Raw genomic sequence first — 25437 nt, 5'->3', positions numbered from 1 at the left:
ATCACCTGTAACACCCATTTAGAAAATGGTGGCCAAATTTTATGTCTTGAGTAAAATTTATTTTTTTAAAAAAAATTTATGTTTTATTTCATTGCTCATCACTCCAATATTTGAAGCAATGAAAGTGAAATACACCCATTAATTAGACTATATTGAGGAAAAATTCCTCACCTTAAGAGAATGAGAAATTATTACAATTTCTCAAATTCGATCATAGGCTAGTCTTCGAATAAATTTTTTTTAAACATTGATTAAATTTATTTTTTTCTTGGGATCAAATCTCGGACTCCCAAAGATATTGATCCCTCACCTCAAGAATCTAGGAATAACGGACTTCCAGAAATTTCTAGATTCCATCGTAGGATTTTTTAACGAAATTGACATGGGTTATTACAAAAAAAGTTGATTAGGAAACCTTATGAAATATATATCTATTTCATCAAATCCGGGATGTGATATGGTTTCGAAGGATGAATTGGATATGGACAATTCCAATAAGATTTCATTCTTGTGAACTTTTAAACTCAAGAGTTCGTGTATGATCCGTAAAGGAAGGCTTGAATCTTTCCGTAAAATTCTTGTGAATCGCTGAGAATTGGGAATGGAATGTGTTAAGCAAATGTCAATGGAAACTTGGAGAGTTTTCAAGGTTTCCCCTTACAAATTCTTTGCGCCTTTGTTTTTCTCCTTATCAACTCATCATTTTGAGTTTAAAAGAAATAATTTTAAAGCAAGAAAAAAATTTTAATGGTTTAAAGAGAAAAATTTAAAAAAAGATTTCAAATTTACATACAATTATGGTTAAAAGTATTTTAAAAATTTCAAGAAATTTTTAATGAAGGTCAAATAGAAATAACGCATCATAAACCAAATCAAATATACCACACAATAAATAAGACAAATAATTTAGGATATTAATGCACGATAGTAATGAAAAATAAGTTAAAAGAAAATGATAAGAAAAGGTACATAATAACGATAAATAAAATAAGAGAAAAAAAATTGAAGGGATAAAAAGCTCTTTATGGCGGACTAAATACAAAGACCCAATTTTAATTGAAACCTTAAAAAAAATACAAATACATTGGCAAAATTACAAAACTAATTACCATGGCTAAACATGCTTTGAAAAAAAATACAGAGAAGAAGAACTTACTCTTGTTGACGAGTCTGAATCTACCAAACACTAACTTGGGACACCACTACTTGGAAACCTTCTTATTCTCTGATTAAGATGGTTTGTGGGAACCAAATTGGATTAAGGAAATTTCTTTATAGAATTTTTTTTTTTCAGAGAGAATGGGAGAAAGTCGTAGAATAACCTTCTGTTTTGTTACGCAAAAAGTCCCTCTTCTTCAGACGAAAGAAGTGAAAAGTTGAGAGAATAAATGGGAACGTGAGAAAACCACCCACGTTCCCTATTAATATTAAATTAATATATATTAAAATAATTAATTAATTAAATTAAATAAACATCTCTCGAATAACCTATAGTTTTAATTAAATATTTAATTTAATTAATTTAATTAAATCAAATTAACTAAACTATTAATTAATTCTCCAATTAATTAATTTCTAAATTAAATATCTTATATTTAATTTAATCCAAAATTTGAATCATATTCAAATATATATTTCTCTCATAACCTATAGTTTTAATATGTATCACATACACATTAAATTTTAACGTATAGTCTTAATATGAATCTAATTCACATTAAACTAATATTTGAACTCATTCAAATATTTTATTCTCTCGTAATTTAATTTTGAATCATATCCAAAATTAAATTTATATAATAAAGTCTAATTAAAATATAAACTTTATATTATAATGTATCAATATACATTACATTAATTCCCAAAGTAAATTTGAACATTTCAAATTACAACCAATATAAATAAATCTTATTACTCTTCATGAGTTAGGAAGGGGACCTAATGAACCTACAGATCAGAAGCTACAACAACATGAGATTAATTAGCTAAACTTATTAACCACATTAATCAATATTCGTTAACTGTGTGTACACTTCACTAAAGACTCACAGCTGAACTCTTCTCACTGTAGTATATTTCTGTGTCCACGGATATAGACCAATACCAGTAAGTTAGTCCTTCACAAGTGTTCGTAACACCAGTTGGGTCAAATTACCGTTTTACCCCTAGGTTACTTCTAGTCCTTAAATACCTGTGCTCCTCTAATGAACAACTTGTTTATAGTTCAACCACTAAACAGAAACCCCTCTCGTGCCATAGAGAGGGTAGAACCCTTTGTTCAAGTCCTGGAGACACCATTTAAGGGAACACTTATCTACTTACCCTAAAGGTGGGAAGGAGTGAATTTCATCTTGTGTGATTATGTTTCCAGCTCCTCACTCAGTCGTGTCCCCAAAATGATAAGCATATTAAGTCGGCAAACTGGTCATTCTCACCCGTACAAGTCAAAGGACAATCCCTCGCAAACAGGAGTTCATAATACACTCAAGATTAAGACTAAGTCACCTAGGTCATCCTAATGAAATAGAAATCCAACTAGTTAACGAAGTTACATCTAGTGATTACTATTTCGTGGTCCAGTATTAGGCAAACTCATTGCATAGGATACCCTCACTCGCATGTCGCAAACTCATTGCATATGATACCATTGACGTAACAACCTTAGTTAGAGATATCGAACGTTGGGTCATTACATAACTGACTAAACCCTTTTAACCAAGTTATTCAATATTTATTAACTAATTGGGACTACCCACTATAGCCCGAAGATGTACTCTTCTCACTATAGATATATTTGTGTCCACCTGATATAATCATAATTAGTAAGTCAACCTTTCACAGGTCGTTTGTAATCTATTCTAGGTCAATTACCATTTTACCTTCGGGATTACATCTTGTTCTTTAAGCCTCAACTAATCCTCTAATTAACAATTTGTTTAAGATCTAACCTATAAATCGAATTCCTCTTAGGCAATCGAGAGGGTGGGACCTCTTTGTACAAAATTAGGAATCAACATTTAAAGAAATAACCTATCTACTTACCCTAATAGTAGGCAAAAGTGAATTTCGTCTTGCATCATATGTCCCGAGCTATCCACTTAGTCTTACCCTTGAAATGGAAGGTCAATTGGGCTAGATTAACTGCCCTCACCTATGCAAATTTAAGAATAATCTCATGTAAACATGAATTCATAGTTAACTCAAGATTAAAATCGAGTTACCTAGATCATCAATAATTTAAATACTCATTTTTAATCATTTAACAGTGTTATAATATAAAAGTAACTATTTCATTATTCGATTTTATCCAATCTCATTGCATAGGATGCTCTAACTCGCATGTCTCTATATAAGCGTCTTAGGATCACTCTGCTTGTACTTCTACAAAATGGTCACATCCATAGTGTTCCCAGGATAAAACGACATACCCTATTCCTATACTATAAACCATTTAAACTATTACTCGGACTTAATCCACGTTTATGTCTCTACATAAAGTTCAAGTACTTATATTATAATCAAGAAACCTTGTTTATTGAATTATGAGTTTTATCATAAGCAAATCTCTTATTCAATAACAATTTATTGAACAATACTTCAACAACTTTTTTAATAATAGAATAATTTAACATTCACAAATGACGAGTTTTAGGACATAAAACTCAACAAAAGGAAGTTAAAAATGTAGTCTCTAGGAATAAGATTATTTCTTCCTTTAATTTTAGTTAAAAACAAAACAAAAGAAGAATATCCACATTATTCTTCTTCTAGATACACGTCGACCCCCTTCTTACACTGTCTTTATCACTCTCTTCTTTCATCGTCACTTTTCAATCTCCCCATCACGTTGGCCACCGCTCAACCAATCAACAACACCACCACAACTGTCGTATCATCTTTGTCCAACTCACGACTCACCTATTGTCCACGCCCAACTTGAGCCACACTAAATCTACCATGCTACTTACTAGTCGAGTTCGATCTGAGTTGCACTGCTCACCACCATTGCTGCAATCGATGAATGCTACCATTTCATGCCAGATCTGGGTTCCAAACATCGTCACACGATCCGCGTCGTCCTCTTCATGGTCGTGGATCAGAACATCATTAGTAAGTGTAGTTTTAGTCACATTATGTCATCATTCTAGCCAAATCTTGAAATTTGGGGTAAGATCACTTCGATTTTTTGGTCACCTTGATATGCTTAAGTATCCATTGAGTTTTGGTCACTTTGATATGCTTGTGGTAAAATTTTGGGTAATTTTTAGTAAGTACCTTGGAGTTCTTGAATACCCATTTAGTTTTGACATGAAATTGATTGATGCTTGCTTGTTTTTTATGTGTATATTTCGTGTTCTGAGCAGTCGTAGATGTGGAATATGGACTCTAAGTTTGTAACTGAACTGGGCGACTAAGATAGGGTCATGTGATAAGAAGGGCTATATGAAATTGATTGATGCTTGCTTGTTTTTTATGTGTATATTTCGTGTTCTGAGCAGTCGTAGATGTGGAATATGGACTCTAAGTTTGTAACTGAACTGGGCGACTAAGATAGGGTCATGTGATAAGAAGGGCTATAAGATAGGGTCATGTGATAAGATAGGGTCATCTTTGTCCAACTCACGACTCACCTATTGTCCACGCCCAACTTGAGCCACACTAAATCTACCATGCTACTTACTAGTCGAGTTCGATCTGAGTTGCACTGCTCACCACCATTGCTGCAATCGATGAATGCTACCATTTCATGCCAGATCTGGGTTCCAAACATCGTCACACGATCCGCGTCGTCCTCTTCATGGTCGTGGATCAGAACATCATTAGTAAGTGTAGTTTTATCACATTATGTCATCATTCTAGCCAAATCTTGAAATTTGGGGTAAGATCACTTCGATTTTTTGGTCACCTTGATATGCTTAAGTATCCATTGAGTTTTGGTCACTTTGATATGCTTGTGGTAAAATTTTGGGTAATTTTTAGTAAGTACCTTGGAGTTCTTGAATACCCATTTAGTTTTGACATGAAATTGATTGATGCTTGCTTGTTTTTTATGTGTATATTTCGTGTACTGAGCAGTCGTAGATGTGGAATATGGACTCTAAGTTTGTAACTGAACTGGGCGACTAAGATAGGGTCATGTGATAAGAAGGGCTAATGCCTACTTAAGTGTTGCTATGTTTAAGGATCTGTCATGAACGTACAAATTTTCCTCTCTTTTGTCCAAGTGTAAGCGAAAAGAGAGGTCTCTTGAGTAAGCCATAGTCGACACAGAAAATCATTACAGTTAAGGTTATAACATGTGAATTAACTTCATGTAGTGTCTATACAATATAAGCATATTCACAATATTATTTATCCTATGTATGACTATACTATGTGTGTCGAGAAACAAGATGGAGGTGGATGTAGTGGTTATGCACAATATGAACTTAGTTTTGAGGCAATATGAATGATATAATATCGATGTAATCAAATGCTACTAGGGAAATTAGTCAGTTAAGGCGATACAAATCATTTATTAACTTCGAATTTAGGGCAAGCCTCCTCTCAGTGCCTTTGCCATACTTGCTCACCTTTTAAGATGCAAATACTCAAAGTTACCAGATGATTTATATATGATCCTTTTGATTGCATTATCTACAATTCATCCTATATTAAGGCGAGCAACCTCTCGTTGCCTTATTGCCACACACACTAGCAATTTTTTATATGCATATTAAGGAGGAATTCAGCGACGAGAATGTACTTCTATATTCCTCTCACCATCTATTTAGTTAAGTCCAGGTCATCACTTTTTCGAGTGACAACTTTCAATACATAATTCTTTCTCTCGAACAGAATGAAGTATTGATTGCAGTACTTATTAAACAAGATAAATAATGCATGCATCTACATTCTCTAGAACTAACTATACCATATTTCTTATCACTTTCATAAAGAACTAATATTGTGAAGAGATAAAGAACCGAGAGAATGGAAGTAGTAGGAATTTGCATTTATAAATAAAACTTTAGGCCTTTCGACCATGGGGTTCGAATTACAAATACAAAGTAAACATAAAATACAAGTGAAAGCATAAAGAAATGGGTCAAGCCTCTTAACATAATCTCTTACACTCATTGTCTCCATTTTCTGCACATTACACTGAGGGAGAGAATGAGTATGGTTTCCTCTCAACTAGGCTCTAAGCTCTCACCTAAAACACAGAAGTAAAGTAAGGGATGAAGTGAGCTTGTTCTCCATTTCTCTCACGTTGTTTTAAAGAGATAGCCTTGTATTTATAGGTGAGGATCGATGGGACTAAACATCGTCTGAGGTTCATTAATTCTCTGATAAAGTTGTGCAGCATCGCAGACGTCCCCTTCGCCCTTTTCTGACATTTACGCCAACCATTTTTGTCTTTTAGCAATGTAGATCGCCTAGCATCATTTCGCTTATCGCCTAGTTGTCATGCGTCTCCTCACCTGACGTTTGGCGCTTGGTTACTCTTCTTTCTTTCACCTAAAAGATCCTACATTTAGACATAAAAACCGTGATAATCAGCCATAATACTCTTTTGATACTTGTAACACGTAATTCTCTTATTTTATCTATTTTGCTACGTGTTTTCTTCTTTTTTTTCCTATGTTAAGTTTCCTTATTCTACCTAAAAGACCATAATATATTTCCATAAGTTATCAGTGCTACCCATGTTGTTTTGCATCAAAAATTGAAAACTTGGAGAACTTAGAGGTAGTGTTCATTACGCTTAAGGTTATTTGGAACAAGTTTTAGTATTTAAGCTATTACAAATAGTGAGCTAGGGTCATGTTGAAAGCCTAAAGGTAGTTGAGATTTACTTTGCCCTAATTTTTTATTATTTTAACCAAGCTCATTGCCTATAAATATTTTCCCCTTTATACCTTTATTATCATAAGAAAATAATAAGAAATATCAACATCGTGGTTTTTCTCCCTCTATTAATTAGGTTTTCACGTAAATTTGTGCTTATTCTACATCTCTACTTTCAGTATTGTATCAGGGCGACATATCAAAGAAACCCTAGATAATCAAACACTTGATGGAACCCTAGCAGATCGAACAACCATCAACATTAGTGTAGTCGTCATCATCGCAGTTGATGCCTTAATTAGCACTGCCATGGATAAGTGGTTCCAACATCTTTAGAACCCACCAATCAGCCTTCCTGCCTAGTCACAACCGTTCGACAACCAACAGCCTCCAATCGTACATGTCCCCCATGTGCCCTAGTATGGATTCCCTCATACACGCTATTGGTCCTCACGCACTGTCACTCGCGCCTGCACCTTCACTATATGCACCATAGCACGCATTGTCATATGCGTCGTTGCACACGCCGCCATCAGAACTTGTCCAACCGTCGACCTTAGTTCAATACCTTCTGTTACTGGTATGATTACGTCGCCTTCTGCTGGATTAGTTGCAAATCTTATTGGTTTCCTTGAGGTTGGAAATCCAGCCCTCTCAACTTTTGAGGTAGGTGAGTCCTCAGCACAGTCAATGACCCATAGGCAAGGTTCGTCTCTCGATATTGCTCAACATAAGTTGGACATGCTACGATAGCAAATTGTAGTGATTGAACCAATGCTAGAGGCTCCATCCAACAACTGTTTGATCTCACCATGTATTCTGAAAATTTTGGTAACCTTGCTCCCTGCTTTTTCATCTTCTTATGTATCTAATCCAATGGCACAATCTACAAGATATTTTCCAGAGAAGAAATTGAATGGTCAAAACCATTTTTCGTGGTCTTGGTCTATTAAAATGATCCTTGAAGGGAGCCACAAGTTTTGTTTCTTAATAAAGAAGATACCTTATCCTACACTAGGAGACCCTCAGGAAGAATACTAAAAAGGGGAGAACTTTCTTATTCGATCCACATTGATGAACAATATGGAACCACGGATTGGTAACCCTTACTATATGCTGCAACCGCTAAGAACATTTAAGATACAACTCAACAATTGCATTCCAAGAGTTAGAATGCCTCTCATTTATACACTTTGCAAAAACAAGTTTATGAATGCAAACAGAGGATAGTGGATTTGACATCCTTCTTTAAACAGATTTTCCCTTATCTTGCAGGAAATGATCCTATGTAGAGAAATTGATTAAAATTGTCCCAATGATGCAATACAGTACTCCAAGATCGAGGAGGTTGACAAAATATATATTTTTCTTGAAGGTCTCAACCGTAAACGCAATCAAGGGCCCATAAGTAGAAGGTAATCAGATGACAATCATAAGATAATTAATTAAATGGCTATCTCATTACTTTCTTGTTGTGTTTAAGCTTCCTATAAATGACAATGGGATGATCAACAATGTTGTGTAGATTAAAAAAATGATGGTAATCAGATATTACTTAGTAATTGAGAAAAAAATGTAAAGTAATCAAATGACAATCATAATGCAATTAAAAAACATCCTTAACAATTGACAAAAAATGGAAGGTAATCATATAACAATATGATTGTAATCAGAAACTATTTGATACTTAACAAAAGCGAAAAAGTAATGAGATTATTATGATAAACTAATTAGTAATTATAAAAAAAAATGTAAGGGTCATCAAATAGCAATTGGTATAGTTTGCAATTAAATAAAAATCAATATTAAATTAAATTCGAATCAAATGGTAAATCCATATCATTAACAATTAACATCAAATGGCAATCGGATAGTACATCAATCAAATAGCAACAGAAATCAATGATAAATAGTGGTAAGTAGATGACAATTTGATAACAATAATCAAATGCGGTTCTACATTTTTAACTATGAGAGCATTTTGGTCATCCGATAGTGACTAAATTTTCATTATATTTTGTCATGAATGCAAATGTCCCTAATAATAATAATAATAATAATAGCAGCATAATAAATCAAAATATTTACAAATATAGCAAAATTTCACAATCTATTTATGATTGATCTCAATAGATAAAACTAGACTACCAACTATGCCCATCTGTATCATGAGATAATAGTCTATTCCGATCAATCATAGATAAATTTTGATATTATGCTACATTTGAAAAAAAAATTCACAAGTTTTGTCATTTAAAATGATCTCTAATAATAATATATTTTAATAATAATAATATAGGAACATTTTCAAATATAACAAAATAAACCAAAATACTTACAAGATATAATAGAATTTTAGATTGATAGACCCTGCTATGAGCATATCATATTAGTGTATAAGTAACATTGATAGAAACCGATAAAAATCTATTCGTGTCTATAATCGATAATCTAAAATTTTGTTAGATTTTTTTTCTATCTATGACCATTTCTCAATAATATATCTTCATGTTTTAGGAAAAAGAAAATTACGAGAAGATGAAGAAATTTTTAGGACATGGTTTTTACAAATATCCTTTATGGTTCGACCAAAACTGACTGAACTCATGTCAATTGCTTGGTTTAGTTCAGTCGGATCTGCGTTGGTTTTTCAAAGTGCAAAACCAACTAATAGCTCCATCAATGTGTTCAAAATGCTTTTTTTTCTTTTAAAATAAAAATAAAATCACAAGGTGCATATTGTTTTTAAAAAATAAGAAGAATTAACTTTGGATTATTTTTTTCTTAATTCGATGCATTGTCTTCTTCCTCCTCCCACTCCAACCCTTTTTCTTCTCCTCCCTTTTTCCTTTCTGTTCTCAGTTTATATATGATTACAAGGGAGATGTGCCTGTTATTCACTCTTCTCTTCTGTTCTGTTCTCTTCTCTTCTCTTCTCTTCTCTTCTCTTCTCTTCTCTTCTCCGTGTATCTCTCCTATGGGTACACTATGCGTTCTTCCCAATTCAAACACCATCATATGCTTAAACCTTGAAATATATAATAATAATTGCTACACAAGCGCAAGACTAAGACAAGATGGGCTATTTCATTTAGAGGTGGAGAGAGCTGTTCGCAGGATTACAAAAGAAATAGCTGGCCCTAGCATTATAATTTTACTATGATTTGATTATTACACTATGCCTCTTTGTTTACATCATAAACAGTGAATCCTCATGGGCTAAACTAGACTTAGCTCATCACTCGATTTGGCAGTTTCAGATTCAATGTCACCAATCTTCTCTCTTAGCATCATCAATTCCTCACCAGAATCACATATATATGCAGAAGCTTGCCTCCCTGACAACGTTGCTCCTTCCATGCTATCTATGTAATCCTAAATATAATAGAGAATTTTGGAGTTTACTTATGGTTTTTCACATATGACCTTTGGCATGAAGTTAGTTTTGTGATAATATAACCAATGTCTAAAAGGGACTTTCAAGTAGAGGCTTAAATTGATAATGGGATTTGGTGAATAAATTTCATCTTAACTTGGCCTTCTGGATTTTGAATTAAATGAAATGTCAAAATACCTGTTTTGTGTATGACCCAGCAAGGAAGAAGTTTTTAATTGGGGTTTTCTGATCTGGCCGAAAGGGATCTTTGCCAGGTGCCTCGCGATATAGAGACTGCCCAATCTTGACCACAGATGACCATATTACTTCTAAACCTTGTGATGAGGGGAATAAATCCAAGACCTGCAAATGATATTGAGTTAAGATCTTCATAGCCAGGTTTAGAGAAGAAAACATGGAAAAATTTATATAGCTTTGTTTCTCTGAGTAAAGTTGTTTAGGTTCAGTTTAATACATTCGAATGAGATTTCAAGATGACATTCAAAAAGGTGAGAAGTGTTCATGGATACATAATTAAATCGGATTTTGGCTACAATTGAGTGCTTTTGGCTGTGCTTCCCAGGCAACTTCATAATACTTAAAAGTATCGTTTGAAAAGTCAAAGGAATTTATGAAGTGTTAGTTGAAGTTGTGATTTTAAAGAGATTTAGATACATTTGATTTGCAAAACTGAATTTCATAAATTGTGATTCTAATTATTATATTCAGTTTCAGAAGTGATTATAGAATTACTGGACATTTTTTATTTAAAAAATATTAATACACAAGCGGAGCAACTTTTACTTGAAAAACAAATAAAAATAAAAGAATTGACCCGATTTTTGTGAGGTGATTCCTGGCCAATCCCACTAAAAGTACATTTCAACAAATTGTTGAAAAAAATGAGAATTTTAGCTTATCTAAAATTAATTTCAACATTTTTCAAGCATCAATTTGGAAGGGGAAAACAAAAGATTTCACAATGGCCAAGCTATCCAAAAAGCACTCTCAAAACATACCCTATAAATAAAAATACTTCTATAGAACCTATAAAAATACTTTTATAAATAAGAATATCGTATAAATCATAATAGTCTGAAATAGCAAATTGAAATACTTCTATAAGATGGTCTAAATAAAAATAACACCTGTTTTGCAACTCTTGCTATAATCTCATCATTTAGCAATGGCATGTAAGGATCCCCGGGCGTGAGGACACATCTGAAATGAGTTCAAGTGATTTTAAAATCCAAACATAACATGCAAAATGACATTTAATAGAGTATGTTTCTGCACAAATATTTTTTGATGTGTTGATTTTTCCTGATTTGAAAGCAAACACAGGAATATTACCAGCCTTGATTGGTACACTGGGAGGTGTTAGTAGTCAGAAGCCTAGTATATGCAAATGAAAATAATTGCATAAAAGGAAAGCATAACCAACATCAGTGTTAAAAGTAAAAGTTGTCTTACTGAAGCAATGATCCCTGTCCTTCAATGTAATAATCCTCGGGAGAGGTTAGTGCTAGATCTGCAAAGCACGAGAAATCTGCGTCTGGAGTGTAAAGGAGATTATCCAACCCCACAGCTTGCCTTAACTGCCTGCAGTCAATAGTGAAGAAAATCCATGAATTACTCTTGAAATTAATAGAATAAAATATTTACTTTCCAATGATTTTAATGTAAGATACAGCCGTCTTATATAGATGAAATGCTTGAAACATAAAAGAAAAGAATCATAAGATAAAATTATTAATTATTTTACAGCTAATTAATGCAACCAATAAGAACTACGTTAACTTTTGCACAATCTCACAACAATTCATTTTTTAATAGAATCAACAATTTTTATTGAGAAAAATAAAAGAATACGAGCGCAATAAAATAAAATAAAATAACCAACCCCTAAAGAAATGGTTTCCAGGTAAGATGTTAACTCGAGAATAATTTTAAAAAATAAAGCTTCAGGATCTTTATTTTAAATTATATAGTTATTTAATTATTTTGGTCAGAAACAAAACTTTACTTATTGATTTATTAATTAAAAAGAAACATTTCACTGATAAAAGAAACACAACTTTCATTGAAAATTTGCGATAGATGAAAGGATATATAAGGGCAAGGTTTAAGAACAAAAGAAACTTATTCCCAATTACAGAAATGGGCCCAATCCAAAAGAATAAACAAATCTTGATAATAACAAAAACATTGTTTAAATATGACTAGAAAGAAAAAGTAAATAAGAATGATTTTCTAGAAGTAGAAATTGGAAACAAAAATGTCATAAAATGGGTCCTTTATGATTTTGTCAACAAAACGAGAACGTAAATCATTGTGAATCACCTCGAACGTTCTAGATCTTGCAATTCTGTCACCCATCCATTATACCGAAGTTGGACGGTGACAACAGGAACTCCTATTAGCTTATAAATATTATCAAAGAACTCCCATTCTCTCCATTGTGAAGGAATCAACCTTTTAATTCCAGGGACATCACATGCTGTCATCAATGTATAGTTTATTTTTAAAATTAAAAAATAAAGAAATAAATAAATAAAGTGGAAGACATATTTAAGCACAAACCTGCTACATAAGCATCAGCTTTCACAACTTTCTTATTTGTGGCCTGAGAAAACAAAATCATCAACCGTTCAATATCAATCCCATGACATATTTTGGATCAAAAATTAATATTGACCAACTTTTGACATCCAGTGTTTACTTACTTTTCTGATTTTAAACTAAAATAATTTTTACTTTCTGCGATCTGCCTATATTTCTAATTTGAAATCCAATCATTATTATATTCCTAATTGAGGCCTAGAAATCAAAATAGTGAACATGAAGCTTACTGCTTAGGTACCTAACATCTAACGAGTGGCATGGCTGACCAAACTGATGCTATATAATTAAGTTTTGAAAATTATATGATAAATAAATCCATCCATATGATACCATGTTCGGTTCAGCATTGTTCAGGGAAAAGAATATCACAGAAAATATGTGAAAGGAAGCATTCCACCTTAGACATCGCCAGTCCTGCAATATAAGTTTCTCCATCTGCGAATTTGTCATAAAGTACCTCCCTGCAACCCCACCTTAGATGGAATCTGCTCTAGTCCGGAAAATGAAGTCAAAATGATTGGCAAAGAGAAAACTAGCCACGGGTACTGAAGCAAAACCCAAATAAAGTAATATATACCTGCCCCCTCTGTCCGTGATATACTGCCTTATGGGCCCACTTAAAAAAACGTCCGGAGAACCTTTCAGCATGCGTAACAAAGAAGCCTCGGTCTTAGTAGCGAACAACGAGAAGATAGTAAGCATACAGCGGGCACTGATGTCGTCACAATCAATAAATCCAAGAGCATAGGCAACTGGGTCCCACATTCTCTGGATGCTGGCACGTGTGCCACCTTTAGACAAGAACCACTCTGAAAAACTTATCTGTATGATTGTAAAGTCGAGAGTTTAAAAAACTGGAGTTGCAAAGAAGTTTATCTTCATATCATCACTAATCATACATATAAAAGAAATTAAGACACTAATCAGGCCAATATGATGAAAGACTGCAGGAAAACAACGTTTCTCCCCAAGACATGAAAATAAGATTTTTCTTTTTCGCCCTTTGATAATAATTAAACAAAGATATTATTACATCTCATCAACTCAATCTTAGGCACGCACCCCTTTCCTTTCAAATTCTAGCCTTTTTTATGACAATTCCGACAACCTACACAGTGGCAATAGAGAATGTGATGCCCCAGAGCAGTAGAAGACTGTCGCAGGGTCATATATGCTAAAGATGGGCTTTTGCAATTACAGGCTGTGCTTGCATCTCCATGGTACTTATTCAGCGATTTTTGTCAAGAGGATCCCAGCGACCGGATGCTTGGTTGTTAACAAATCAACCAAGACTCCAAGGTGGGCTCCTATGCATGCCTCACACATCAAGAAGCATACAACTCTGCAATTACAATGAGATCTGCAATTAGAAAGCACTAGAGGTCGTTGTGGTATATATGATTCCAATTACCCAGAATGGATGATTTCAATGGAGACTTTTTCCATGCCTTCCGGGGTTTTCGAATCAATTAAGAACTATTGTCAATTTTTGTTTTATCAATGTTCCAAGCGTACGTAAGAAGGAAGCTGAAGAACTGAGAGTATCTTGCTTTTGGGAGGAGTTCAATCAGTTGGGAAGCTTGGACTATGAACTCTTCCAAATAGAAGACCAATATCTGCATGATAATGTATACAAAAGGAACTGCAGAGGAACCTAGAGGTTTCGTCCTCAATAATGCACTAAATAGCTGAAGTCTTGTCTGTGGACCACCTACTTTTATTGAACGATATAGTGTGTGCAGAATAAGATTCATATTTATCATTTCTTCCTCTAGCCTATGTATACAATCAGATAATGGAAACCTTTGCATCCAGGTGTTCATCTTTTGGGTTGTCTTCTGTATATCAGCCTCACTCATTCTAATTTGATGACCAAGCATAAGTCCAACTTCAAGAAAACATAAGACCCATGAAACTCATCTAAACGCTCTTCAATAACAGGGTTGGGAACTTGTCACCCATGGTTGCTTGATTGACCTTACAGTAATCCATACAAAATTTCTACCCCTATCTTTTCACAGAGCTCCCAAGTCTTGTTCTTTTCAAGGGCATTCATCTCTACCCCCTATCTTTTTTCTTCACCACTGGACTTGAAAATGGGCTTCTATTGGGTCTTGTAATCTCGGCAGTTGGCATTTCAGTCACCAATATTTCAACCTCATTCTACTGGGTCAAATTCATCACTGTGCATAATAACCACCGACTCCTCATCAGAATAAAAAAAAATCTGAAACATTCTTGATAGACGAATTAGGATAAATACCTCAAATAAAATTGGTTGATGAACCTGGAGGAGTAACAGTTGAATGATTTAAAATCCTCCAATCTTGAAGACTTTTAGAAATTTCCAACAAACTAGCTCCAGAGGCAAAGAAGAGACAACAATGTTGCCACAATTTTCTTCTAATACGTCAGAACCACAAATTGCTCAGCCGAAAAAGTATTAATCAATTTTTTGAGAATAGTGACAAGGTAAAGCCAGCAAAATTCGTTCATTTATATCTAAATTCAAATCCTTTGACTTGGAGAACTCCGGCGAAAACCTTGTATCTGATTTTTCCACTTCTAATTCTTCCTCTTCCATATTGGAAAATGAGGCTTCATTATTGGAGAATAGTTGTGTTAGCCTGATGCATACCCAAAAACCTTTCTCATTCTCGATGGAAAATGTTTGAGATGGAGTTGAATGCTCTTGGGAGCCATGAATATCCAAATTCAAAGAATTATTTTCTCTTTTTGCCTCCTCAATGTGCATAAACAACAAAAAATCTATGAATTAAATAATGAGTCTCTCTCCTAGCCATCTCGAACCACAATTCCCAGGACCTCCTCGGTTGAGCTAATTTTTTAAAAGAAGGATATGAAACTTTTCATTAACTAAAATAAAAGAGACTGTTGCTGAAAATACACCAGAATTATCCTCAGTTGAGATATCAAAAGCAATTTATTTGGAACCCCCCTCTGGCATGGGGAGGGATCTCATAACTCCCAACATTTAAGTTGAAGAGACCACAACTACTACAAGGAGCGAATTGACCAACTACATGAAGGGGCAAAGAAGGCAAAGAAATAAAAACATCAAAAGATATATATTTAAGCTAAATGGACAAATTATTAGGAGTCAGCCTATAACTTATTATAGCATCTTTTGAAATTTTTATAAGAGAAAAGTAGTATTTTTTTTTAATGATAAATCACAACTTTCATCGAGAAAGAATGAAATTATTATAAGATCAAAGTAGTATATTCACTTATGATGCCATTAGCAAGCAGTGGTCATCTTGTCAAAAAATAAAAAGAGATATTGTACATGAGAATTTATAATCTTTGTTTGTTAAGTAAGAAAATACAAAAAATTTAAAAATTAAAAATAAATAAAGGAGAGAGTATTCTCACACTATCCAAATTTCGAATATCCTTCATTGCAGCATCTGGATCAACAAGTGCTTTAACTACTGGACTTAGGGCAAGAGCCAAAGCATTTCTTGCTTTATCATAAGTCTGCATTTGACAATTGTTTTGGGAAAAAAGTCAGAAAAATATCTATGAATCTTGAACAATAAGATCATCTGTTTTATTATTGAAGAGCAAAAAGTAACAGAAGGATGATTGAACTGTCAACTACCATCACCTAAGAAGCATGACCATGGACACAACAAAGGCATCGTGACATGTCAATTTCTAAAAATGTAGGACACAAGCACATTGGGGATGTTATTTTTAAAAATATAGATATAATCTATGTGTATATGTTGTAGTAATGCCTTTAAATAAATTAACCATACATATTAAACATAACAGTTCTTCATTCATACATAAACAACAAGTACAATAGTAAGAGATTAGTACTATAAGTCCAACAAAAAATTACAACAAATATATAGTGCTAGAAAGAAATTACATCTTTCATACAAATCAAAAATTAAAAACCAAAAACTCTCATCCCAAACTATTGAAAGAGGTGAAAAGAAAAAAAAACACTGATATACGTGGAGAACCTAGTACAAGGAAAAAAACCACGGTAGAGAGTTATTATTTTCTTATGAAAACAAGGGATACAAGAGGGGGAAGATTAAAAAGGCAACAAGAGTCTAAATAAAAAAGGAAAGAATAATTAGGGTAACATAATTTACAAAACTACCCTTGGGCTTTCAACACACAAGCACACAAAATTCTAACGCTCCCCTTCAAGTTGGGACATAAATGTCAAGGCCCAACTTGCTAACACAAGAAACAAAACTCTGTCTGAGAAGCCACTTGGTGAGAATATCAGTAACTTGTTGACTAGATGGAATGCAAGGAATGCATATGCTACCACTATCCGGTCTGTTTTTTATAAAGTGTATCAATTTCCACATGTTAGGTTTTATCATGTTGAACCAGATTATTAACGATGCTAATAGCAGCCTAATTAGTGTAGAATAATTTTATAGGCACCTCATAATCCTTAAAAATATCAAATAAAACCTTTTGTAGCCAAAATTCTCCTCACATATCTCCAAACTCATAGCCTTGTACTCAGCTTTAGCATTGCTTCTAGCCACAACCTCTTGCTTCTTACTCCTCCAAGTTATGAGATCGCCCCACACAAAAGTACAATACCCAGAGGTGGATTTTCTGTCAACAATAGAATCTGCCCAGTCAGAATCAGTATACGCCTCAATACACCTTCTGTCAGTCTTCCTAAACATCAACCCTTTACCAGGAGTGGTTTTCAAGTACCTCAGAATTCTGTTAACTGCCTCCATGTGTTCCTCGTAAGAAGCCTGCATAAACTGACTAACAATACGTATAGCATAGAAGATCTCTTGTCTAGTGTGAGATAAGTAGATCAACTTCCCCACCTGGTACTAATATTTTTCTTTATCAACTCGAACTTTATGAACAGAATTTCCCAGTTTAGCATTGAACTTGATAGCATATCAGCAGGTCTACATCTCATCATACCTGTTTCTGTTAACAAATCAAGAGAGTACTTTCTTTGAGATACAGAGATACCTTCTTTCGATCTAACTACCTCCTTTAGATTTCCCAAATCTTTAATTTCAAATTCATCTCCCATCTACTTTCTCAGTTGGACGGAATCAACAATGTCTACTCCAGATAACCCAATATCATCAAAGTACACAATCAACACAGCAATCTTCCCAGCCTTGGAAACTTTCATAAACCGAGTGTAATCGAAGTGTCCCTACTATACCCTTAGAACTTAACGAAGGTGGTAAACCTGTCAAACCATGCTCTCGACGATTGTTTCAACCCGTACAAGGATTTTTTAAGCTTGCAAATCCGATGGTCAAACTGGCCTTCAAAGCCTATAGAGAGGGACTCGTATAGACTTCCTCTTCTAAATCTCCATTCAAGAACGCATTTTTAACGCCTACTTGATATAGGGGTCAATCTTTATTTACAGAATAGAAAGGAGAACCCTAACAGTGTATAACTTTATACCAGGAGAAAAAGTTCCAGTGTAATCAACCCCAAAAGTCTGCGTAAATCTTTTTGCAACTAACCTGGCCTTGTGTCTGTCTAGGGTTCCATCTACTTTGTACTCGAGGGTCAACAACCACTTACATCCCACGGTTTTATGCTCCTTAGGAAAATCACAGAGCTCCCGAGTCTTGTTCTTTTCAAGGGCATTCATCTCTTCCATGGCTGCAGTTTTCCACTAAAGACAATCTAAGGCAATGTGGATATTCGTAGGTATCGTGGTGGAGTCAAGAGTGGCTGTAAAGACTCTGAATTGGGGTAATAGGTTCTTATAAGAAACATAGTTACTGAAGGAGTGCTTCCTACAGGACCTGGTACCTTTCCTCAGTGCAATAGGTATGTCAAGAGACTGATCATACTCATCAAGATTACCTAAATGATCTTGTTTAGCCTCAACACATGCCGTTTCTGCCATGACCTCAATCTCATCAACATTGCTCTTTTCACCAACATCTTCGGGAACAACTAAATCGAACATGTCATTCTCACCCATTTTGTTGTCAACATATGAGCCAATAGATTTAGTCAAACCTTGATCTCATGATGTTTCAGAGTCTTGGACTGGAGCCAGCTAAGAAGTGGAGGACTTAACTTCCTTTCTGAGATTCCTCTCATAATAGGTTATCCAGGGAACTTGGTTTGTTGGTAAGACCGTGTTATGAGGATTGAGGTTTGGTAAGGAAACAAGAGTACAACTAGTAAACTCTAAGGGAATCACATAGTCAAGTTCTTCACTTACACTCTCCCCCAAAGCGGACTAATAAGAAAGAAAGAATGATCCTCGAGGAAAGTGACATCCATGAAGGCAAAGTACTTATAGGAAGGAGAATGGAAACATTTATAGCCCCGTTGATGAAGAGGATACCCAACAAACAAACAAGCCAAAGCTAGAAGGAAGAACTTGTTCTAGTTAGGGCCATGGCTATGAACATAGGTCGTGCACCCAAACACCCGAAGGGGAACCTCAAGAAGGATACAAGTAGAAGGATAAGACTCCTTGAGACATTCTAAGGGGGTCTGAAGGTGGAGAACACGAGAGGGCGTCCAATTAATAAGATGAGTTGCAATAAGAACATTGCCCCACAAATAAGAGAGAAGAGAAGTAGACAACAAAAGGGAGCGGACACTTCCATAAAGTGATGGTTTTTTCGCTCTGCAACCCCATTTTACTAGGAGTTGTATGCATAGGAACTCTGGTGGACAATCCCTTTAGAAGATAGAAATTCACTAAGGGTATGGTTTTGAAACCCACGACCATTGTCACTTCATAGGATTGCAATTTTGGCATTGAACTGCATTTCTACGGTGTGATAGAAGTCTTGGAATATGGAAGTGACCTCAAATTTGTCAAAGATGAGGAAGACCCAGGTAAGGCAGGTATGATCATCAATCAAGGTCACAATCCACTGTTTCCCAAAAGAGGTAGTAAACTTGAATGGACCCCAAACATCACTATGGATAAGGATGAAAGGTTGAGTTGGTTTATATAGTTGTGGGAAAGAAGATCTGATGTTGTCTAGCCCGGATACACACATCACAACATAAAGTAGATCATCCACTTTAGAGAAAAGATGGAGAAATAAATATTTCATATATTGAAAGTTCAGGTGGCCCAAACGAAAATGCAACAACATACAATCTTTTTCAAATGTAGTGAAGTACGATGATAAAAAAAACTAGTCCTAGAACTACTGCTAGAGGAAGCGACAAGGAGTTAGAGACCCCTACTGTGTCAAATAGTGCCAATCATTCTCCCGAGCTCAAGTCCTGAAAAGAAACAGATTCAAGTAAGAAAATTGCTATGCAGTTCAGTTTGTGGGTAATCTTGCTTGAAATTTTGAGCACATGCAACACATTTTGTAGAGGTAGCCCTTCAAAGGGAAAAATTTGCCCATTTTCAACAATGGGGGCAAGGAACCATCTGCAATACTGATTTTCTTGTTACCGGCACAAGGAACATAGGAAACAAAACTTTCAGAAGAACCTGTCAAATGATTTGTAGCACCCAAATCCAGAATTCAGAGATTCTTCCCATCAACATTGATAAGACTGAGGGACTGAGGCATACCTGACTGAGCAATAGCTCCTAGTGTGGACAAACTAGGATCATTCTGGTTTTCAGTGAGACCAAATGGTTGAGAGGTTCCAATAGACTCACTCACATAAGCTTGCCCTGAATTCTGTTTGTCGTTCGGAGGACATTTCTTACCGCCTGGGGGACAACTATGTAATTTCCAACATTGTTATTTGGTGTGCCACGATTTCTTGCAATACCCACAGATAGGACCAATTTTTCGTTGTGCTTCTCACTGTCATGAGTATAGGACCTCGCACTAAAGGCAGCAGAATCAATGGCAGGAGTAGTTAGAATGTTCATAGCACTCATACGGTCCTCCTCAAGGCAGACTTCAAAACAAACCTCCATTAAGGAAGAAATAGGCATTCGGCCTAGTATATGACCACGAACTACATCCAACTTCAAGTTAAGACCAGCAAGGAAGTCACATATTCTGTCAACCTCTTCAAGTCCAAAGTGTTGTATACCATCACTGGGACAATTCAAGACAATTTCTCTGCAAAGATCCATTTCTTGCCAAATGAGGGAAAGTTAGTTAAAATAAGATGTTACATCCAATCCCCTGCTGGCATCCATGGACTTGTTTTCTCAATGTGTATAGACGAGAGGCATTCTACTTCGAATAAAGTTTTTGAGTTGTATCTCATATATCCTTAGCAGTCGCAGCATACAATAAAAGCTTGCCAATCTATGGCTCCATACTGTTGATTAACATGGCCCGAATGAGATAATCCTCCCCTTTCTAGAACCATTCCTGGGGATCACTAGTGGAGGGCGATATACCTCTCCTATCAGAAAGCCAAATTTGCACTGCCCTTCAAGGATCATTTTAGCCGATTGTGACCACAAGAAGTAGTTCTGGCCATTCAACTTTTCCCATGTAGAGAACCCTGTAGTTTGTGCCACAGAACCAGATACGTAAGTAGAAGACAAATTAGAGAACAAAGTTATTGGATTCTCTGAATACATCGACAAGGTGGTCGAAATGCCAGAACTAGGTGTCTGAGTAGAAGCTCCTAAAACTGCCTCAAACGTCGTGATTTGCTGTTTAAACATGGCTAGTTGTTGTTGGGTGGTACCCTGAGATAAGTCTTGCACATTTGGTTTAGATTGAGTCAAGGAATCAACGATTTCAAAGTCCGACTAGGCATGGAGATTACTAACAACAGAATGATAATTGAATAGATTTTCCGATGAGGTATAGTTATCGGTTGGGTAGTGGAAAAAGACACTAATACAAGGAGAAAAACCATGATGGAGAGTTTTCTTATTATTTTCTTGTGAAGACAAGGGATACATGAGGGGAAAGATTAAAAGCAACAAGAGCCTAAATAAAAAGGAAAGAATAATTAGGGTAATATAATTTACAAAACTACCCTTAGGCTTTCAACACACCACAAGCCCACAAAATTCTAACACAAACTTCCTTGTCTTCATCTTGATCACAATTGTCAACCTCCTAGCCACTACCATGACCAAAGAAAACTACAGCCCTTAAATTTGGTTCGTCAAACAACAAGCTAACTACTTCAAGCATCCCAACATCTCCAAGTGATATATTCAAGTCACAAATGTTTTTCTTTTTCAAGAAAGGAAGAGTTTCAAAATCTTTGTCAATCAAGAAAAAGGGGGAAGAGAGTGAAGCTTTGAGTAGTCATATTATGTCCAAAGAGAGAAGCACTAGTGTGACGGAAGTGGAGATTGATAATAATGGGTGGGGGAACAGTAAGTGGTGCACTTTTGGGGTTTTCTTATTTAAGAAGTATTAAAAAAAACAAATGCAGGGACTTAATATAATATTATTTAAAGATAATCATATTTTCTTTGAATGTTGGTTGTCAATAGAATTTTGGAGGAAGATTTTCTCCTTTTCTATTTTTCATTGGGCTTTAGTTGTTGTTTTCAAGTCCAATGCTATCCAGATGTAGTAGGTTTAGTCTTATTTTTCTTGTTTTATATTGGCAAGTTCAAGTTTTATGCTTTGTTTCCTCTAATGTATAATGTTAAGCAAAAAAGAAAATCCCAGCAACTCCTTTCATAAAGAAAAATAGAAGTCCTATATAGCATTAGGAAAACCGTACCCAAGATTATTAATTATAAAAAAAAAAATTAAAAAGATGTTCAAGGCCGGTGACAATGAGACATTACCCCAAGCTGATTTGTGGCCAAGAAAGCTCGAATTCCATGTATGGGAGCTCCAACCGGAAAGCGGAAATCAAGTTCTGAGGTTGTAAAAATTCATTAGAAATGGAGTCAAAATAATATCTATATTGTCTTAAAAATAAAGATAATCTTCATATTCCCAAGAAAGCAAAAAACCCTCCCATGGTTATAATTAGATGAAGTGGTAACTTGAACTCATGGCCTGAAATTTTTTTTGTTAAGAATAAGAAATGCACTCTACCTCCAATTTCACCTCCCTTGTTTACAAACGTATGAGTATGATCCTTCACAAGTAGATTTTTCTCTGCGCCAACCTAATCTCAAATAATTCAGATAATATGTACAACTAGCTCTGTCTTGAATTATAATATAAAATAAGGTTTTCAGAAAGAAAAAGTGCATCTAATATCATTGGCAACAAGCTAGAGAAAATGCTGCCAAATATGTTCTAGAAGCAGCTATTGGCACCAAACGGCCAGTTCTAATTTCAAATTCTACTTCTACAATGGACAAATAATTATTATATCTTAAATCATCGATTCAACCTAAAAGGTTAAGCTAATAGGTGAGGATAAATTCAAATAATATCCAACACTCCCCTCACTTCTAAGCTTGAAATATCAAGAAAGACCCAACAAGTGGATATTAACATTAAATGGGGAAGGGGCTTGAACCTAAGTCATCCAGTAGCAACCTACTCTGATATCATCTTAAATCACCAATTCAACCTCAAAGCTTAAGCTAATAGGTGAGGGTAAATTTAAATAATATCAAACATTGTACAATTCAAAATCTTCAATATGTATGTTCATTACTTCAAAACAACTCTACCATCATTATTTCAAATCAGCTTTACCATCGATTCTTGACCATTACCTACGAAAAGACCCAGCGGCAACCCAAATGCTAACTGTCATATTTATTATGAGAACCAATGAAAACTAATATAATTTTTACTTTCTTAGTACACGGCATCACTATCTCTAAGTAAGCATTATACGAGGACATAAAAAGCCAGGCTTGACATGTCTAGTTTCTAGTAATTTTCTTTTATTACTTCGTTCTGGAGTTTGAATCCTTGAGCATTAAGTCTCCTTTCATATATTCAAGGAAAATATTCACTTCTTGTAAATGTGTGTACACACACACACACATTATATATACATATATATATAAAGAAAAAAAATCAGTTAATTCAATATTTAAGAGAGAAAAAGAACCATAAATATTCAAATGTTATATTTGTTTATCAATAAGGCAAACAGTCTTACCTTTTTCATTAAACGAAAAAGATTGTTGTAACAACCAAAGAATACATGCAGCCCCATTTCAATATGGTTTCCACGTTTATCAACAAACGACCCCACTTTCCCACCAATGAAGGTCCTTGATTCATATATATCAACCTGAAATAATAAAAGGCACGTGTGAGTGTGACATTGTTGAATTGCATAATCAGTTGAACTATGAAAACCATGAATAGCTCATTTTTTGTTCATTTTCCGAAGATGCTAAATTGAAAAGAGAACATATATACACATATGGGTGAGTTTGGGGAGACTTCTAGAAGTACAATTCTGACAGTAATCATCAAAATTCTCACAATATGTACATAATAAACAAAACTGAGTTTGAAACTTATAAAGATACTGGAAACAAACACTTGAAAGTGGTTTTAGGAGAACCAAATAGAGTTTCTTCCAAAATTTGCATTTCGAAGAAAAGTTGGCACTTAAAATCATCTTTCCAACTAATCCAAACTCACCCTTTCTATGAAGCAGTAATTATTATTAAGAAACTGTATAGTTTCTGGGCCCCTTAATACAAGGTACTGAAGAAAACAGTGAAAGACTAGGTGATAAACTGAACCTCATGGCCTTGATCCAAAAGCTCAACAGCGGTCGACATCCCAGCAAGCCCAGCTCCAATAATAGCAACTTTCAATTTGGGTCCTCGATAACGCTCAGGTTCAGGGGGAAATAATCCTTTGGGAGCTGTAAGGTAACCCATTAACTTGATGTGACTAAAAAACTACACAATCAAATGACTAAACCATCTAACATCAACTTTTCATGGCCAACTCTAATCTGAATTTCAAAAAAGAATCAGCAGTTAACATGAACCGCCCAATTGTTACTTCAAAAACAGAGTGCACTTCAATCGAGCATATGCTCCTAGATAAAATATCGAAAATCCCAATCCCCCCCCCCCCCCCCCCCCCCGCCCCCCAACAAAAATAATAACAGTTAAATCAAAATAGAACGTACCATTAACACTCATATCAGAAACATCTTTGTCCAAAGAGGATTTAACCAAAAACTTTTGACCCTTTAGAAGAACCAACGAATTACGAGCAGGAAGTCTAAAATCGCGACAGTTGGCATGCTTCCCAGAGAAGGAAACAGGAGAAAAAAGAATCCCAGAAGCCATAATTGTAAAACGAAGAACCAAGGAATGGATAAAATGAGCTTCTGGAGCTCAACTCTAGAAACTTTAAGCCACTTTCCAAGTAATATAGTTCAATGGCTGAAATTTCGTTATTAGAATTTGTAAGAGAAGAGGGCATCAGAAAAGTGAAGATGCGTTGGGTGAGAATTTGTCTTGTAGCTGGGGTTAGACAAAGGAGGTGTTAAAGCTAAAATAAAAAAGATAGTGGTTTGAAATTGTTGCGAGAAAAAGAAAAATGCAAATGCGTGAGAATTTAAGAAACAGAACGAGACACCGAGGGAAGTGCTTCTCCTAGCGATGATGCGCCACCAAACGAATTGTCTGAGATTAGGCAAAACTGTGGGGCTAAAATTTAAGAGCATGATGGGGGAAAGGGTTATAAAGTTCAGAGTTGGGTTATGTAACCCAAGTCATGTTCGAGGAAATG

General features: G+C 35.0%; 1 protein-coding gene and 1 long non-coding RNA gene across 2 annotated transcripts; both read right to left on the bottom strand.

Moving 5' to 3' along the window:
- Positions 1–9903: 9903 nt before the first annotated feature.
- On the bottom strand, positions 9904–25078 carry LOC103501020 (zeta-carotene desaturase, chloroplastic/chromoplastic; the record flags this gene model as incomplete). Its single annotated transcript, NM_001328475.1, is given in 14 exon segments — positions 9904–10206; positions 10406–10570; positions 11356–11428; positions 11681–11809; positions 12551–12707; positions 12791–12833; positions 13230–13317; positions 13410–13654; positions 16229–16333; positions 22548–22621; positions 22804–22876; positions 23834–23968; positions 24432–24556; positions 24830–25078. Coding segments are annotated over 14 exon segments (1731 nt in total). The 5' UTR covers positions 24993–25078.
- LOC127148159 (uncharacterized) lies at positions 13898–16222 on the bottom strand. The gene is made up of 2 exons (XR_007818918.1): positions 15096–16222; positions 13898–15015 (listed from the first exon to the last, which is right to left on the bottom strand). It is a non-coding gene; the product is annotated as an uncharacterized LOC127148159 (long non-coding RNA).
- Positions 25079–25437: the final 359 nt, after the last annotated feature.

Source organism: Cucumis melo, chromosome 2 (assembly GCF_025177605.1).
Source record: "Cucumis melo cultivar AY chromosome 2, USDA_Cmelo_AY_1.0, whole genome shotgun sequence".
In the NCBI taxonomy this organism is placed as follows: Eukaryota; Viridiplantae; Streptophyta; class Magnoliopsida; order Cucurbitales; family Cucurbitaceae; genus Cucumis; species Cucumis melo.
This window is presented reverse-complemented; position numbering and strand designations above follow the sequence as displayed.